Raw genomic sequence first — 21704 nt, forward strand, 5'->3', positions numbered from 1 at the left:
CATGCAATAGGTACCATCTAAATGCAGAGATGACTTTATTTAAACCATGCAACAGGTACTATGTAAACACAGAGACGACTTTATTTAAACCATGCAATAGGCACCATGTAAATACAGAGATGACTTTATTTAAACCATGCAACAGGTGTCATGTAAATACAGAGATGACTTTATTTAAACAATGCAATAGGCACCATGTAAATACAGAGATGACTTTATTTATCCCATGCAATAGTTACCATGTATATACAGAGATGACTTTATTTAAACCATGCGACAGGTACCATGTAAATACAGAGATGACTTTATTTAATCCATGCAATAGTTGCCATGTAAATACAGAGATGACTTTATTTAAACCATGCAATAGACACCATGTAAATACAAAGATGACTTTATTTAATCCATGCAATAGTTACCATGTAAATACAGAGATGACTTTATTTAAACCATGCGACAGGTACCATGTAAATACAGAGATTACTTTATTTAAACCACGCAACAGGTACCATGTAAATACAGAGATGACTTTATTTAAACCATGCAATAGGCACCATGTAAATACAGAGATGACTTTTTTAATCCATGCAATAGTTACCATGTAAATACAGAGATGACTTTATTTAAACCATGCGACAGGTACCATGTAAATGCAGAGATGACTTTATTTAAACCATGCAACAGGTACCATGTACATACAGAGATGACTTTATTTTAAACTATGCAATAAGTACCATGTAAATACAGAGATTACTTTTGTTCAAAACCATGCAATAAGTACCATCAGAAGATTGTAGTTACAATGAGTCAGCTATGGCTGATATGATTGATCAAATTCACTTGAACAATTTGAATAACATGCTTCCTGGTTTAAATTCCAGTCAAATTGCCTATTTTAGTTTTTAGTGGCACGCGAGTTATGCTGAACATTTAGATCTAATCTAAAGTAAGGGCGTGTTCCTCTCTGTTTGAAGTTAGACCGGAAGTGCTAAAATTTGGATACTTATTTTTCTTTTCGTTATTGACCGATCATAGATTTTCACAGATTACGTATATTGGATTTGTAATTGACCAACCATATTGGTTCAGTTATTAACCAATTATGGATCTGCAAGAACTATATTATTTTTATTCACCAATTAAGTAATTGAATAATTGTATCTGGTATTTAGATGGTATATAGTTTTGTGTCATTTATTGCTTAGAATGTGTGGTTTGTTCTTATATTACCTTTCTGGTCATTTTGTTTTCTTTTTGCTGCATTTGTTGATCGTACTCTGCTTTGAAAAGCATGAACACTTTGTGCTGAATGTACTCCGCACTGAAAAAGCATGAAAACATTTGAAGCACGAAAACTTTGCTGCATAATTTGAAGGCATTATGAGTTGAAAACAAGCCGATAAATGTAAATATGGGTCAGCCCGCACATGCAATGCGTGCAAGTGATGACTTTCCATTTCCAACTATCCTTTTAAAAATTTATCCTAATTACTTAGGAATTCAAGATTTAAGGACTATTAGGCAGTTTCCATAGCTACACTTTCATTAAGAGTTATATATCTGATTTGTGTTTAAGTATACCTTTTAACATGAAGCATAGAAGCATCGTAGGTGGGGCCAGGGTCGGATGGGTGGGTGTCCAACTAGTAACCTTGTTATTGTACGACTGTCAGTTTCTTTGTTTTCTTATGACTTATGCTCCCACACCCACACCCCATAATGTATAGTGTCATTATATTTCAATTATTTATATTGTCTGAACCACTGGATGATAAAAGACGACATTTTCTATATGCGCCGAGTGTGAACGCTGTGGGATTGTTTGTACATAAATTATTCATTGAATGACACCTGCCAAAAAATAACTGACTTTGAATTCTGCTGAATAGAATATATGATTACAGAAAAGCAGCTTTCGCGGTTTAATTTGCCACAAATAATATTTTCTCGTCTCTAACAAGCGAGAAGAAAGTTGGAATTATTGTAAACAACTTTTAAATCAGAGAATTTCAAAATGGTTGCAGATTTAATTAAGTGAGATCTTAAGTGGCTTGGGGGGGGGGGGGGAGGACACCCACATAAGCGGAGTACGCATGTTGGGGGGGGGGGGACACCCCAAAAATAAAGTACGTATTTTCCCGTTGAATATTTTTGTGTAGTGATGTTGACAGCTACCTTTATTTGCTGTGTAACTGAGTTTCCTAAATAGCGATTTTGTTGGACATTACATAAACTTGGGTCCGCAGCAATTGTGAATATGCTGAGAAAATTTGTCTAAATGGCATATAATAGTTGTTGTTATATTTTGTAGCGGAAAAAAACATAGTCTAACTATAAACAAGACTGACCTTGAACTCTTGATACGTAAACAAGTCTGTTTCTAGAATGTTCTGAACTAAAGAATTGTCAGAATGTTATTTATAACTTGCAGTCACGAAGAATAGTCATGAAACATTCGATTTACAAATGGCCATTATCTTGAAGTACAATCTATAGATTTATACATGTATAACACTATACTTTATTCTCCCAAAACGTATCATTAGTTTCCTCTGCATCACTCTTTATAAAGCATGAATGGAAACAATTCTAATTCTATTTTCAGCCGGCCCTGTACCTAACTCCAATCAAGAAAACAGATGACAACCACAGTGAGACGTCAGCAGACACAGGGACCAATGACAGCGGTCGTGGAGGAAGTGACGAAGACATTCACCTACACAGCTTTTCAAATGTTTTATCTCCCAGAGACAAATATAGAGGTACTGTGCAACAACTTCATATATGCAGTTTTTAAAACATACGTCATCGACATTTTATTGTGAAAATTAACATTTGCAAATTATTGAGTCCAGTACATGAGAAATTTGACTAGTAATATATGGATTCTTCTTGAATAAACAATGGAAATGTACACCCATATGTCGACTCGCGCGTGCTTTCTGAATTTGGGGTAAAGTTGTTCATGCCGACCCAAATCCACTCAATGAATTTGGTGTGATATACATTCATTCCGACCCACATGAACTTTCTGAACCTTGGGTAATGTTTGTTGATCTTCTTTCAGAAAATATATAAAGAGCTTCGTGAATAGAAATGGGAAGTATACCTTCATACCTGTTGCACATGGACAACATATTGATAAACCTGCCTCAACAGTGTGTATATCACTATGACTAAAATTAACACGTGGTTAATTAATGGCTAATACAAGTTTTAGAATAATACTGGTTTGGAAATTTTATCTTAATTATACCATACGTTAAAAACATAGTACATAAAATTAAGTATATTGTTAATATTTTTTAAGTCGTGTTTTGTAAATTTTATTTTTCCGTCTTACACTTGATTGCAGTTTTAAGTCGTTGTCTTCCAGTCGCACTCTTAAAATGTAATTCTTATTTTTTTATTTTATTTTATGCCAGTGATTCAGCGTGTTTTATGCCAGTGATTCAGCTTGTATCATTTCTCCTTTCAGGGGATTCTGTCAGGATACGGCAAGAAATAATACCATTCTCATTCAAAAGAAATTTAAATACACCTGGTTACCTATTCGAGGAGGCGAAACTTCCAAATAAAATAGGTCTTCTACAAAAAGACTCTGGTGTCCATAGTGACTGCAACTCAGATGGAAGTGATTGCCATGAAGCTGTATCAAAAGATGTTGTTGTGTGACGTCGTCAAATCCCATTATACGGGTAGTTCCAATGGAAAGGTGATTCAGATGGAACAATTAACAAGGGGACTTAATGGCAATAGGTTTAAAAGCAACTCATGAAAAAACTGTATTATATTACATTGGATCATCACATGTATTGTGATGTGTCACACTTTGATTTTATGCCAATATTTGCAATTCGAAGAAAATCAATCAAATTATTCATTGATATGGAGACCAATGGTGAAGTTAGGAACCCTTTGATGGGAGTTCACTACTTTGGACACATTGACCTTTTAGAATACATTTTCTGCTACTCACAGATTTATGAATCATCGCTGAGTAACCCATCCATCCCCTGTCACGAAAATTAAAGAGAAAGGACGATTAATTGACAGAAAAGAGTCGACGCAAAGACCTGATGCTGGTTGTATTTTAATTACTGAAACCAGATCATTTCATAGACGTATTTTCAGTAGTGTAACTTTCGGTAAACGTGGAGAACAATTTGATAGGAAATTAAATATTATAAGTAGTGATATGAGGACAAGATTTACGTACAAGATTCAAACGTCTAAAACCTCGCATGAGACACTGCGAATATTGGTCTGAATGCTTTGTTTTGTGGATGATTGACTTGCTCAAATTTCAAATCAGAACGAAAACTTTGTACTCAGATTTTGTTCAAATTTTGAAAATAACAAAAGAGTGGCCAATTAATCTTTTATGATGATATTTTAATTGATATTTTAATTTATATTTTAATTTATTATTCCTTCTCAAGAATAGTATCAACTGATTTTATGCAGTGTACCTGTATGTCATAAAGTGTGAATGTAATTTGTCTATGAATTACCTAAAATGTATCCAAATACAATTTCCATTTGCAACGATAACACATTTCAAATATTAAAGGAAGGTTTTCACGAAAAATCCTAATTAATCTGAGACTTTATTCGTATGTATGGTTCACACAGTTGGTCCGGACAAAAGCGTGCTGAGATTGTAGGTTTCAGGAGTGACTGCGGAAGAGAATGTAGTGATGCAGTTATTCGAGATTCCATGAATCCACGCAGTACTTCGAGAAGTGGTAAGTTCGGATTTTATTCAAATTCATTAACATATTTTACAGCGCTAAGTTCACCGTAATACATGTTTATAGCTTCGTAAAAAGTTAGCAGTTTGCGACACAATGGTCTTTTAGTCTATAACAAATGCCACAGTTTGGGACACAATGGTCTTTTAGTCCGATACAAATGCCACAGTTTGGGACACAATGGTCGTTTAATCGAATACAAATGCCACAGTTTGGGACACAATGGTCTTTTAGTCGAATACAAATGCCACAGTTTGGGACACAATGGTCTTTTAGTCTGATACAAATGCCACAGTTTGGGACACAATGGTCTTTTAGTCTGATACAAATGCTACAGTTTGGGACACAATGGTCTTTTAGTCCGATACAAATGAGAGTTTGGGACACAATGGTCTTTTAGTTTGATACAAATGACACAGTTTGGGACACAATGGTCTTTTAGTCGAATACAAATGTCACAGTTTGGGACACAATGGTCTTTTAGTCGAATACAAATGCCACAGTTTGGGACACAATGGTCTTTTAGTCCGATAGAAATGCCACAGTTTGGGACACAATGGTCCTTTAGTCTGATACAAATGACAGTTTGGGACACAGTGGTCCTTTAGTTCGATACAAATGACACAGTTTGGGACACAATGGTCTTTTAGTCCGATACAAATGCCACAGTCCGGGACACAATGGTTTTTTAGTCGAATACAAATGACAGTTTGAAAAACAATGGTCTTTTAGTCTGATACAAATGCCACAGCTTGGGACACAATGGTTTTTTTTAGTCGGATACAAATGACAGTTTGGGACACAATGGTCCTTTAGTCGGATACAAATGCCACAGTTTGGGACACAATGGTCTTTTAGTCGGATACAAATGCCACAGTTTGGGACACAATGGTTTTTTTAGTCGAATACAAATTTCACAGTTTGGGACGCAATGGTCTTTTAGTCCGATAGAAATGCCACAGTGTGGGACACAATGGTCTTTTAGTCCGATACAAATGACACAGTTTGGGACACAATGGTCTTTTAGTCGAATACAAATGACACAGTTTGAAAACCAGTGGTATTCTATCTAGTCTGATACAAATGCCACAGACCTAGAAACTGATTGACATGATGATTGCTCATTTCACAGATATTATACATTTGGCGTACGCAGGAATCACCAAAAGAAAGCTTTTTATTTTTGCCCCATGGTGTGATGTAATAATATGTTTAAATACTTTAAGGTGGCTTTAGTCATGTGACTTATGTGTCCAAACTATTTTCATGTAGAAGGATAATTTCTAGTGAAAAAAATACATCCTTCGTTTATTTAGATATGTGGCCTGTCGGAGAACTTATTTGGGCAAAATGTAGGAACTGTTATTGAGCTTGATGTACTTTGTTGCCTGCACATCATTTGATCTCTCCTATATACATAAGTACGACTGTCTGTTGACTTAGTACACGTCGGTATGTGTGTCATTTCGTAATTTTGTTCGAGTGTCTAATATTTTCCAGACACGTGTCTAATATTTTCCAGACACGTGTTTCCTGAACATTTTACAGACTTAAACTTAGTGATGCAGCAAGTGACTGTAAATGTAATTTTGTGATAAAGTTGTACTATGTCATCAATTTCAAAATCATAAACAGCATTCCATACATTTGCATTAGTTAATATTGATAAATTGTATTTCGTATTTGCAATACTAATAAACTGTATTTCATTTAAGTGAACTTATCCTAAATCCTTATGTCTTTGGTAATTAATCTTTTTCCAGGTTTGACCCGATGGTAACACGTTCGCCTGACCATGGTACCAACATCAACATTCAACCTCGAGGATCTCAGCCATGTATCTAACACAAGGAGCAGATTCTAATCTAAGTTGACTTTTGATGTTTCCATTGACTTTTGTCTACACCCGTCTTCTCGAAATAAAACCATAGATTGCTTCATGTGGATACCATCTTTTCAGAGAGCAAGAACTAGCTATTATAAGCTGAAAGCATCAAGTTCATACTCGAGAGACCTACACTGGCACAGCAGTACAAATCACTTCTAATATAATTACTTTATTGAATGGATTATCATATAATTACGTCATTGTCTGGATTATAATATAATTACGTCATTGTATGGATTATAATATAATGACGCCATTGTTATGACCCAAAAAGTTAACCATGTTGCTGAACAGACATTTCACAATTTTAAGTAACTGAATGATGTCATTTATTAAAAAACTTGTATCAGTTCAAAGGAAATAATAATAAAATCAAACAATAACTTAGGAAGAAATGGTTTCTGTTACTTGTGAATAAAAGATTTTTGGTTCGCAAACGTGTTTCTGGTCATAAAACCATAGTCCAATAAAACTCATTAGGTCACAATGCAAAGTACACCCCCTTCTGCGGTTCCAAGACAGTGCCTGACATAAATGGAACTCATCAGTTTAGTTTAACGACAAATGCATTCAGACACTCATATGAACACAACCACTAGACTGAAGTGAATCTATTTTCATAAATAACGAACCTACCAGCACAGTACTAAATATCGACATGTTCTAGCACATTACTTAATACCGATATGTCCTAGCACATTACTTAATACTGATATGTCCTAGCACATTACTTAATACCGATATGTCCTAGCACATTACTTAATACCGACATGTCCTAGCACATTACTTAATACCGATATGTCCTAGCACATTACTTAATACCGACATGTTCTAGCACATTACGTAATACTGATATGTCCTAGCACATTACTTAATACTGATATGTCCTAGCACATTAATTAATACTGATATGTCCTAGCACATTACTTAATACCGATATGTCCTAGCACATTAATTAATACCGACATGTTCTAGCACATTACTTAATGCTGATATGTCCTAGCACATTACTTAATACTGATATGTCCTAGCACATTACTTAATACTGATATGTCCTAGCACATTACTTAATACTGATATGTCCTAGCACATTACTTAATACTGATATGTCCTAGCACATTACTTAATACCGACATGTTCTAGCACATTACTTAATACTGATATGTCCTAGCACATTACTTAATACTGATATGTCCTAGCACATTACTTAATACTGATGTTCTAGCACATTACTTAATACCGATATGTCCTAGCACATTAATTAATACCGACATGTTCTAGCGCATTACTTAATACTGATATGTCCTAGCACATTACTTAATACTGATGTTCTAGCACATTACTTAATACCGATATGTCCTAGCACATTAATTAATACCGACATGTTCTAGCACATTACTTAATACTGATATGTCCTAGCACATTACTTAATACTGATATGTCCTAGCACATTACTTAATACTGATATGTCCTAGCACATTACTTAATACCGATATGTCCTAGCACATTACTTAATACCGATATGTCCTAGCACATTACTTAATACCGACATGTCCTAGCACATTACTTAATACCGACATGTCCTAGCGCATTACTTAATACCGACATGTCCTAGCACATTACTTAATACCGATATGTCCTAGCACATTACTTAATACTGATATGTCCTAGCACATTACTTATTACCGATATGTCTTAGCACATTACTTTAATACCGATGTCTTAGCACATTACTTAATACCGATATGTCCTAGCACATTAATTAATACCGACATGTTCTAGCACATTACTTAATACTGATATGTCCTAGCACATTACTTAATACCGATATGTCCTAGCACATTACTTAATACCGACATGTCCTAGCACATTACTTAATACCGACATGTCCTAGCACATTACTTAAACCTGATATGTCTTAGCACATTACTTAATACCGATATGTCCTAGCACATTACTTATTACCGATATGTCTTAACACATTACTTAATACCGAGATGTCTTAGCACATTACTTAATACTGATATGTCTTAGCACATTACTTAATATCGATATGTCCTAGCATATTACTTAATACCGATATGTCTTAGCACATTACTTAATACCGATATGTCCAAGCACATTACTTAATACTGATATGTCCTAGCACATTACTTAATACCGATATGTCCTAGCACATTACTTATTACCGATATGTCCTAGCACATTACTTATTACCGATATGTCCTAGCACATTACTTAATACCGACATGTCTTAGTACATTACTTAATACTGATATGTCCTAGCACATTACTTAATACTGATATGTCCTAGCACATTACTTAATACCGATATGACCTAGCACATTACTTATTACCGATATGTCCTAGCACATTACTTAATACCGACATGTCCTAGCACATTACTTAATACTGATATGTCCTAGCACATTACTTATTACCGATATGTCCTAGCACATTACTTATTACCGATATGTCCTAGCACATTACTTAATACCGACATGTCCTAGCACATTACTTAATACCGACATGTCCTAGCACATTACTTAATACCGATATGTCCTAGCACATTACTAAATACCGATATGTATCAGTACAGTATTAAATAACGATATGTACCAGAACAGTACTAAATAACTATATGTAATCGGACAGCACTAAATACCGATATGTAACAGAACAGTACTAAATAACTATATGTAATCGGACAGCACTAAATACCGATATGTAACAGAACAGTACTAAATAACTATATGTAATCGGACAGCACTAAATACCGATATGTAACAGAACAGTACTAAATACCGATATGTAACAGAACAGTACTTATAGTTAACATACATATCCAGATGCTATTAGGTTTTCAAAACTTTGCTACTAGTAATTCCTCTGTGTGTGTGTGTGTGTGTGTGTGTGTGTGTGCGTGTGTGTGATTTTGATTTTTAACGTAGCTTAACAATATTTCAGTCATATCGCTACGATATCGGCAGTATGGCAGTTTGTAGTGATGTCTAGCACTGGGACATCATGCCAGATACATGTAGCATCTTGTCCCTCCAGTCGCATTATCATGACGCCAGGTCGATGAGTCCTAACACTAACCTCTTAATGCTGAGCCCCTAGTGAAGCAGCTTTTAGTACCATTTTTATGTATTTGGCATGACCTGGCCGGGGGTTTCGAACCCGCGACGTACCGCATCCGAGGCGGACGCTCTAACCACTTAAGCGACCGGAGCGGTCTGTAATTCGTGAGAGGGTATATTAAAGCATTGACATTAAAATTTATGAAATTAGTTGAATCATTTCTACCTGATAGAGAACTTTAATAAGCAAAGGTCTCAAATTATTCAACGAAATTCAATCATTATTTTATGAATCGAGCAGGAATGTAAGATCAAGTTCATCGGATGACGCAAAGAACCAAATTTCCATTTGTGAGGTAATTTGTGAGTATTACACGTGTAATGTGTACAAAATATGATTTTCATTTGTGACTCGGCAATAATGGTATGAAAAATGAAACTATCAAATAATTTTTTTAAATAAAAAAAACACTTGAACATTTATATAGATCGTAGAATGTTCAAATTTTAGGTTTAAAAAAATAACCAAAAATTGGTAAATTCTATATCCTAGTGACTAAATTGTTTTTACCAATAACTCCAGTCGAGTAATTATATACTTAGCAGCAGAATGTTTTGTATTTTTTCACTCTCACTAAGTGGCCGTGTTGGCGTTTTCAGCCTGTACGTAAATATTATCATGGGCACATATTTATAAACAGATCATTGGCAAATTTAAAATGTCAGCTGCGTCAGCTAAGTGCTCTAAACAAGAACACATGTTGCGATAATGTGTGGGCTTTCTTGAGCTTATCTCTATTCAGTTTTGACATGTAGACTATTTTAACTGCCAACCTCCACCCCTGTTAACACAATGAGTAATTGACTCAGAAGATTTATGTAACACGAAACACGTGCAGTTTGTACTGGAGCCTTTACTGCAAAGTGATTTTACAAAGCCTTGCCTATGTCTGATGTTGGTTGCTTTGTGTTTTTCTTACCCACCACCAGATTGTTATCAGGACTCTCCTCCAAATATTAAAATTGTTTTACACATGAGGTAGATAAGTTTATGCGCTTCTGTGATGTCATTCACTTGACGTCATCAACATGTATAATGTCATGCTCAAATCACGCAAAGGCATTTCACATTCTGTATTTTAAATGAAAAACTAGAAAAGATTCTTCCCCACGTGTGTGAATAGGATTAGGTAGTCTAGCCTTCGTCTCTGTTAATACGTTAATAGCATTTTTGGAAATACAGGGATACAAGTTTAAGCAGAAGATGACAGGTTAGAGGTTTGATATCGAGGATAGTTCGGTGTTATCAAAACGTGGTGCTTCGAGCCTTTTTCATTCTTTCAAGATCGAGATCAGCCTAATGGACTGCAACGAAAATCAGCGACCAACGCTAGCTGTTATAATAATACGATTTATATTCGCGAAAACTCAGTTCTAACTGTAAAGAGAATAGACCCGAAAACTGGCGTCTTGTAATGCACCAGTAGATAAGAGTAAACAAGTTCATTCTACTTATTGGTCCTTACCAGCTGCATAGATCTAGATCTGCCGGCGCATTACATGATGTTTGTAGTTTGATCTGATATTTATGCGAATATATACATGTCTCAGCCTGTCATATGCGAATATCTGACGACGACCGCTTAAGGGTCATGTTCTGGTGAACTTTGAATAAGCCAACTGAAATGCAGCTTTCAAAAATCTGAAAGTAAATCAAATCATTCGGTACACATTCATGGTCTTCATCCACACTGCTCAGTCTCCGAACGCAACGATATAAGACTTCATTTAATTGGTTGATAAAATTGGCGATAATGGTAATAACTTTGGTTACCAGAATATGACCCCTAAGCGGTCGCTGTCAGATTTTCATGTAAAACAGTGGAGATCTGATTTTAATCAGATTGGTTGTATGTTATCTCGAATCTCCGTATATATCGCCTCGGGTCTCAATGCGTTATTTCCTTGGTACAGGGAGCCGGATTATACGGTAGTCTTGAACAAAAGGGGAAGAAAACTAACGTTTATCTCTTAATGTGGACTATGTAAGCTGTGACCATCTTATCTCAAGGCATGCTCATTCAAGGTGATCTTCATGGCCCGAGTGCTCATGACACTGTTACCTAATGAAACAGTATTTATTTATTTAAATTTCGCTTATGACACGAGTCGCCTAACAAATCACAAAGCCATTGATAAAAAGTATGTATCACTTTTTCATGAAAAATGACCAGATTTCAGGATTACAAAATGCTTTGCTGGGCCTGGCAAGTTGAGTACTCTTGATATACGTATATTCCACGTAATATTCGTCTTCAGTAGGACAATTCATAAATAGGACAAGTCATCAAATAGGACAAATAACGTTCATGCTCGTTGTAAACACGGATTCAGCTTAACCCAGATCTACCGTAGCATAATCCAAAATTTACCATATCGGTCTTAGAACCGTTTCTAGCATAATCCAAAATTTTACCATATCGGTCTTTGAACCGTTTCTAGCATAATCCAGAATTTTACCATATCGGTCTTAGAACAGTTTCTAGCATAATCCAAAATTTACCATATCGGTCTTAGAACCATTTCTAATAGGTGAACTCATTCGGTTTGCTCGGACTTTATCAAATCAAGTCATCAAATAGAACAAATAACGTTCATGCTCGTTGTAAACACGCATTCAGCTTAACCCAGATCTACCGTAGCATAATCCAAAATTTACCATATCGGTCTTAGAACCGTTTCTAGCATAATCCAAAATTGCACCATATCGGTCTTAGAACCGTTTCTAGCATAACCCAAAATTGCACCATATCGGTCTTAGAACCGTTTCTAGTATAATCCAAAATTTACCATATCGGTCTTAGAACCATTTCTAATAGGTGAACTCATTCGGTTTGCTCGGACCTTAATTAGTCTGTTACGAAAATTCGGCACACTATAGTCTTCTTCGTTTTTTTTTTATATAAAGTGCACATAATCGGATAAATAAATATTTGCGTTCTTTTCTTGACAAACTTTTGGGTTGGATTGGGATACGGAACAATACCACTCCTGATGGGTTTATCCCATCGATGATGTCAATGATAATATTTTTTATGCTCAAATAGGCAATTCAGTATTCAACTGTTATTTCATATGTACATTGATGCTTCATATTTCTCCCCTTTTCTGCAGTAACTCACACAAAAAAGATTATATTAAATTTAAACATCCAATGAAAAGAACAGACGTTGAAAACAATTTTCATGTTGTAACTGTCATCGTTTCTAGTTTTCGATGATTAAATCGCTACAGTTTTATGTTTAGAAAATGTTTTTTGTTTGCTTACAAGCTAAATTCTGCAATATTTCAAGCTAAATGCGTTGGTGAATTTGCCTTGGATAAACTCATTAGATACAGGTCAACATATGTAATTTATATATTTTAAAATCTAGTACACTTAAGTTCATAGCCCATTGCATTCCACTCGAAAAATGTTATAATGAAAGCACTTCCTTTGTACAAAGGTGGAATTACAGTTCAAAGAGTCGTCTTCATTACAGCAGCATTTTTGTCACACTAAATTAAATCAGATTTCTCCTGGCATGTTAACTCTAAAAGAAAACATGTTAATATGAAGCACGTAGATACATAATTTTAATAGAACATACTGGATAATATTTTCTCAAGATTAAAGACATCTGATAAAGATATGCAGTCTATGTGAATTTTGGCTCATTTTGTACCTGATCGCACATTTTTTCACATGTATGCAGGTTTTGCAAGTATAGTTTTGACGGAATGTAAAGTAAATATGTCTACCAGTCACCGATAAAATAGAAAAATGTGTAAACCAATCACGTCATTGCGTGTGATGTCACAGTGTAAGCATGCCTCATTTATACAGCCTAAACTCAAGTCAAGATTTTTGAAAGCACAAGTGCCATTCGAAGAAAGACATGGGTGGGACTCATTAACTACAAGTAAATTGCCACATTTCTGACATGAACAACATGTGATATAAAATTACAACATATTCGTGCCAGAGCTGTAAATTCAGAACTTGAGAGCTCTAACTCAGATCCAAAATGTTACATTTCTACTATGGTTTAAATCAATACCGCTAAATGGATTCTCAGTATTGCCAAACTTATTTCGTGTTTAAAGATTACTAATACTTACATAGTTACAGATTACCAATACTTACATAGTTACAGATTACCAATACTTACATAGTTACAGATTACCAATACTTACATATTTACAGATTACCAATACTTACATAGTTACAGATTACCAATACTTACATATTTACAGATTACCAATACGTACATATTTACAGATTACCAATACTTACATATTTACAGATTACTAATACTTACATATTTACAGATTACCAATACTTACATAGTTACAGATTACCAATACTTACATAGTTACAGATTACCAATACTTACATAGTTACAGATTACCAATACTTACATAGTTACAGATTACCAATCCTTACATAGTTACAGATTACCAATACTTACATATTTACAGATTACCAATACTTACATATTTACAGATTACCAATACTTACATAGTTACAGATTACCAATACTTACATAGTTACAGATTACCAATACTTACATATTTACAGATTACCAATCCTTACATAGTTACAGATTACCAATACTTACATATTTACAGATTACCAATACTTACATAGTTACAGATTACCAATACTTACATAGTTACAGATTACCAATACTTACATATTTACAGATTACGAATACTTACATATTTACAGATTACCAATACTTACATAGTTACAGATTACCAATACTTACATATTTACAGATTACCAATACTTACATAGTTACAGATTACCAATACTTACATAGTTACAGATTACCAATACTTACATAGTTACAGATTACCAATCCTTACATAGTTACAGATTACCAATACTTACATATTTACAGATTACCAATCCTTACATAGTTACAGATTACTAATACTTACATATTTACAGATTACCAATACTTACATAGTTACAGATTACCAATACTTACATAGTTACAGATTACCAATACTTACATAGTTACAGATTACCAATACTTACATAGTTACAGATTACCAATCCTTACATAGTTACAGATTACCAATACTTACATAGTTACAGATTACCAATACTTACATAGTTACAGATTACCAATACTTACATATTTACAGATTACCAATACTTACATAGTTACAGATTACCAATACTCACATAGTTACAGATTACCAATACTTACATATTTACAGATTACCAATACTTACATATTTACAGATTACCAATACTTGCATATTTACAGATTACCAATACTTACATATTTACAGATTACCAATACTTACATAGTTACAGATTACCAATACTTACATAGTTACAGATTACCAATACTTACATAGTTACAGATTACCAATACTTACATAGTTACAGATTACCAATACTTACATAGTTACAGATTACCAATACTTACATAGTTACAGATTACCAATACTTACATATTTACAGATTACCAATACTTACATATTTACAGATTACCAATACTTACATATTTACAGATTACCAATACGTACATATTTACAGATTACCAATACTTACATATTTACAGATTACTAATACTTACATATTTACAGATTACCAATACTTACATAGTTACAGATTACCAATACTTACATAGTTACAGATTACCAATACTTACATAGTTACAGATTACCAATCCTTACATAGTTACAGATTACCAATCCTTACATAGTTACAGATTACCAATACTTACATATTTACAGATTACCAATCCTTACATATTTACAGATTACCAATCCTTACATATTTACAGATTACCAATACGTACATATTTACAGATTACTAATACTTACATATTTACAGATTACCAATACTTACATAGTTACAGATTACCAATACTTACATATTTACAGATTACCAATCCTTACATATTTACAGATTACCAATCCTTACATAGTTACAGATTACTAATACTTACATATTTACAGATTACCAATACTTACATAGTTACAGATTACCAATACTTACATATTTACAGATTACCAATACTTACATATTTACAGATTACCAATCCTTACATAGTTACAGATTACTAATACTTACATATTTACAGATTACCAATACTTACATAGTTACAGATTACCAATACTTACATAGTTACAGATTACCAATACTTACATAGTTACAGATTACCAATACTTACATAGTTACAGATTACCAATACTTACATAGTTACAGATTACCAATCCTTACATATTTACAGATTACCAATACGTACATATTTACAGATTACTAATACTTACATATTTACAGATTACCAATACTTACATAGTTACAGATTACCAATACTTACATAGTTACAGATTACCAATACTTACATAGTTACAGATTACCAATACTTACATAGTTACAGATTACCAATACTTACATAGTTACAGATTACTAATACTTACATAGTTACAGATTACTAATACTTACATATTTACAGATTACCAATACTTACATAGTTACAGATTACCAATACTTACATAGTTACAGATTACCAAAACTTACATAGTTACAGATTACCAAAACTTACATATTTACAGATTACCAATACGTACATATTTACAGATTACTAATACTTACATATTTACAGATTACTAATACTTACATATTTACAGATTACCAATACTTACATAGTTACAGATTACCAATACTTACATAGTTACAGATTACCAATACTTACATAGTTACAGATTACCAATCCTTACATAGTTACAGAATACCAATACTTACATAGTTACAGATTACCAATACTTACATATTTACAGATTACCAATACGTACATATTTACAGATTACCAATACTTACATATTTACAGATTACCAATACTTACATAGTTACAGATTACCAATACTTACATAGTTACAGATTACCAATACTTACATAGTTACAGATTACCAATACTTACATAGTTACAGATTACCAATACTTACATAGTTACAGATTACCAATACTTACATAGTTACAGATTACCAATACTTACATAGTTACAGATTACCAATACTTACATAGTTACAGATTACCAATACTTACATAGTTACAGATTACCAATACTTACATAGTTACAGATTACCAATCCTTACATAGTTACAGATTACCAATCCTTACATAGTTACAGATTACCAATCCTTACATAGTTACAGATTACCAATACTTACATATTTACAGATTACCAATACTTACATATTTACAGATTACCAATACTTACATATTTACAGATTACCAATCCTTACATATTTACAGATTACCAATACTTACATAGTTACAGATTACCAATACTTACATATTTACAGATTACCAATACGTACATATTTACAGATTACCAATACGTACATAGTTACAGATTACCAATACTTACATAGTTACAGATTACCAATACTTACATAGTTACAGATTACCAATACTTACATATTTACAGATTACCAATACTTACATATTTACAGATTACTAATACTTACATATTTACAGATTACCAATACTTACATATTTACAGATTACCAATACTTACATAGTTACAGATTACCAATACTTACATATTTACAGATTACCAATACGTACATATTTACAGATTACCAATACTTACATAGTTACAGATTACCAATACTTACATAGTTACAGATTACCAATACTTACATAGTTACAGTTTACCAATACTTACATAGTTACAGATTACCAATACGTACATATTTACAGATTACCAATACTTACATAGTTACAGATTACCAATACTTACATAGTTACAGATTACTAATACTTACATATTTACAGATTACCAATACTTACATATTTACAGATTACCAATACTTACATAGTTACAGATTACTAATACTTACATATTTACAGATTGCCAATACTTACATATTTACAGATTACCAATACTTACATAGTTACAGATTACCAATACTTACATATTTACAGATTACCAATACGTACATATTTACAGATTACCAATACTTACATATTTACAGATTACCAATACTTACATATTTACAGATTACCAATACTTACATAGTTACAGATTACCAATACTTACATAGTTACAGATTACCAATCCTTACATAGTTACAGATTACCAATAGTTCCATATTTACAGATTACCAATACTTACATAGTTACAGATTACCAATACTTACATAGTTACAGATTACCAATACTTACATAGTTACAGATTACCAATACTTACATATTTACAGATTACCAATACTTACATAGTTACAGATTACCAATACTTACATATTTACAGATTACCAATACTTACATAGTTACAGATTACCAATACTTACATAGTTACAGATTACCAATCCTTACATAGTTACAGATTACCAATACTTGCATATTTACAGATTACCAATCCTTACATAGTTACAGATTACTAATACTTACATATTTACAGATTACCAATACTTACATAGTTACAGATTACCAATACTTACATAGTTACAGATTACCAATACTTACATAGTTACAGATTACCAATACTTACATAGTTACAGATTACCAATCCTTACATAGTTACAGATTACCAATACTTACATAGTTACAGATTACCAATACTTACATAGTTACAGATTACCAATACTTACATATTTACAGATTACCAATGCTTACATAGTTACAGATTACCAATACTTACATAGTTACAGATTACCAATACTTACATATTTACAGATTACCAATACTTACATATTTACAGATTACCAATACTTGCATATTTACAGATTACCAATACTTACATATTTACAGATTACCAATACTTACATAGTTACAGATTACCAATACTTGCATATTTACAGATTACCAATACTTATATATTTACAGATTACCAATACTTACATAGTTACAGATTACCAATACTTACATAGTTACAGATTACCAATACTTACATAGTTACAGATTACCAATACTTACATATTTACAGATTACCAATACTTACATAGTTACAGATTACCAATACTTACATATTTACAGATTACCAATACGTACATATTTACAGATTACCAATACTTACATATTTACAGATTACTAATACTTACATATTTACAGATTACCAATACTTACATAGTTACAGATTACCAATACTTACATAGTTACAGATTACCAATACTTACATAGTTACAGATTACCAATACTTACATAGTTACAGATTACCAATCCTTACATAGTTACAGATTACCAATACTTACATATTTACAGATTACCAATACTTACATATTTACAGATTACCAATCCTTACATATTTACAGATTACCAATACGTACATATTTACAGATTACTAATACTTACATATTTACAGATTACCAATACTTACATATTTACAGATTACCAATACTTACATATTTACAGATTACCAATCCTTACATAGTTACAGATTACCAATACTTACATATTTACAGATTACCAATCCTTACATAGTTACAGATTACTAATACTTACATATTTACAGATTACCAATACTTACATAGTTACAGATTACCAATACTTACATAGTTACAGATTACCAATACTTACATATTTACAGATTACCAATCCTTACATAGTTACAGATTACTAATACTTACATATTTACAGATTACCAATACTTACATAGTTACAGATTACCAATACTTACATAGTTACAGATTACCAATACTTACATAGTTACAGATTACCAATACTTACATAGTTACAGATTACCAATACTTACATAGTTACAGATTACCAATCCTTACATATTTACAGATTACCAATACGTACATATTTACAGATTACTAATACTTACATATTTACAGATTACCAATACTTACATAGTTACAGATTACCAATACTTACATAGTTACAGATTACCAATACTTACATAGTTACAGATTACCAATACTTACATAGTTACAGATTACCAATACTTACATAGTTACAGATTACTAATACTTACATAGTTACAGATTACTAATACTTACATATTTACAGATTACCAATACTTACATATTTACAGATTACCAATACTTACATAGTTACAGATTACCAATACTTACATAGTTACAGATTACCAATACTTACATATTTACAGATTACCAATACGTACATATTTACAGATTACCAATACTTACATATTTACAGATTACTAATACTTACATATTTACATATTACCAATACTTACATAGTTACAGATTACCAATACTTACATAGTTACAGATTACCAATACTTACATAGTTACAGATTACCAATACTTACATAGTTACAGATTACCAATCCTTACATAGTTACAGATTACCAATACTTACATATTTACAGATTATCAATACGTACATATTTAGAGATTACCAATACTTACATATTTACAGATTACCAATACTTACATATTTACAGATTACCAATACTTACATAGTTACAGATTACCAATACTTACATAGTTACAGATTACCAATACTTACATATTTACAGATTGCCAATACTTACATATTTACAGATTACCAATACTTACAAAGTTACAGATTACCAATACTTACATAGTTACAGATTACCAATACTTACATAGTTACAGATTACCAATACTTACATAGTTACAGATTACCAATCCTTACATAGTTACAGATTACCAATACTTACATATTTACAGATTACCAATCCTTACATAGTTACAGATTACCAATACTTACATATTTACAGATTACCAATACTTACATATTTACAGATTACCAATACTTACATATTTACAGATTACCAATACTTACATATTTACAGATTACCAATACTTACATAGTTACAGATTACCAATACTTACATAGTTACAGATTACCAATACTTACATATTTACAGATTACCAATACTTACATATTTACAGATTACCAATACGTACATATTTACAGATTACCAATACTTACATAGTTACAGATTACCAATACTTACATAGTTACAGATTACCAATACTTACATAGTTACAGATTACCAATACTTACATATTTACAGATTACCAATACTTACATATTTACAGATTACCAATCCTTACATAGTTACAGATTACCAATACTTACATAGTTACAGATTACCAATACTTACATAGTTACAGATTACCAATACTTACATAGTTACAGATTACTAATACTTACATATTTACAGATTACCAATACTTACATATTTACAGATTACCAATACTTACATAGTTACAGATTACCAATACTTACATATTTACAGATTACCAATACGTACATATTTACAGATTACCAATACTTACATAGTTACAGATTACCAATACTTACATAGTTACAGATTACCAATACTTACATAGTTACAGATTACCAATACTTACATATTTACAGATTACCAATACGTACATATTTACAGATTACCAATACTTACATAGTTACAGATTACCAATACTTACATAGTTACAGATTACTAATACTTACATATTTACAGATTACCAATACTTACATATTTACAGATTACCAATACTTACATATTTACAGATTACCAATACTTACATATTTACAGATTACCAATACGTACATATTTACAGATTACCAATACTTACATATTTACAGATTACCAATACTTACATATTTACAGATTACCAATACTTACATAGTTACAGATTACCAATACTTACATAGTTACAGATTACCAATCCTTACATAGTTACAGATTACCAATACTTACATATTTACAGAATACCAATACTTACATAGTTACAGATTACCAATACTTACATATTTACAGATTACCAATACTTACATAGTTACAGATTACCAATACTTACATAGTTACAGATTACCAATACTTACATAGTTACAGATTACCAATACTTACATAGTTACAGATTACCAATACGTACATATTTACAGATTACCAATACTTACATAGTTACAGATTACCAATACTTACATAGTTACAGATTACCAATACTTACATAGTTACAGATTACCAA

The 21704-nt window shown here is 32.1% G+C and overlaps 1 protein-coding gene across 3 annotated transcripts in view; it reads left to right on the forward strand.

Moving 5' to 3' along the window:
* LOC149796394 (protocadherin-9-like) overlaps positions 1-7073 on the forward strand; it is a 37749-nt gene extending 30676 nt beyond the window's left edge. For 2 of the 3 annotated variants that reach the window (XM_089961076.1, XM_089961075.1), the window contains exons 3-4: positions 2606-2762; positions 3479-4601. In XM_089961076.1, coding sequence (XP_089817202.1) covers positions 2606-2762; positions 3479-3675 — 354 coding nt within the window. In that variant the 3' untranslated portion in view covers positions 3676-4601. Of the gene's footprint in view, positions 1-2605; positions 2763-3478; positions 4602-4635; positions 4749-6517 lie in introns of those variants that run through there. The other variant, XR_016421675.1, reaches the window with a different exon arrangement.
* Positions 7074-21704: the final 14631 nt, after the last annotated feature.

This window comes from Sinohyriopsis cumingii, chromosome 6 (assembly GCF_028554795.1).
Source record: "Sinohyriopsis cumingii isolate HCF-2022 chromosome 6, ASM2855479v2, whole genome shotgun sequence".
NCBI lineage: Eukaryota > Metazoa > Mollusca > Bivalvia > Unionida > Unionidae > Sinohyriopsis > Sinohyriopsis cumingii.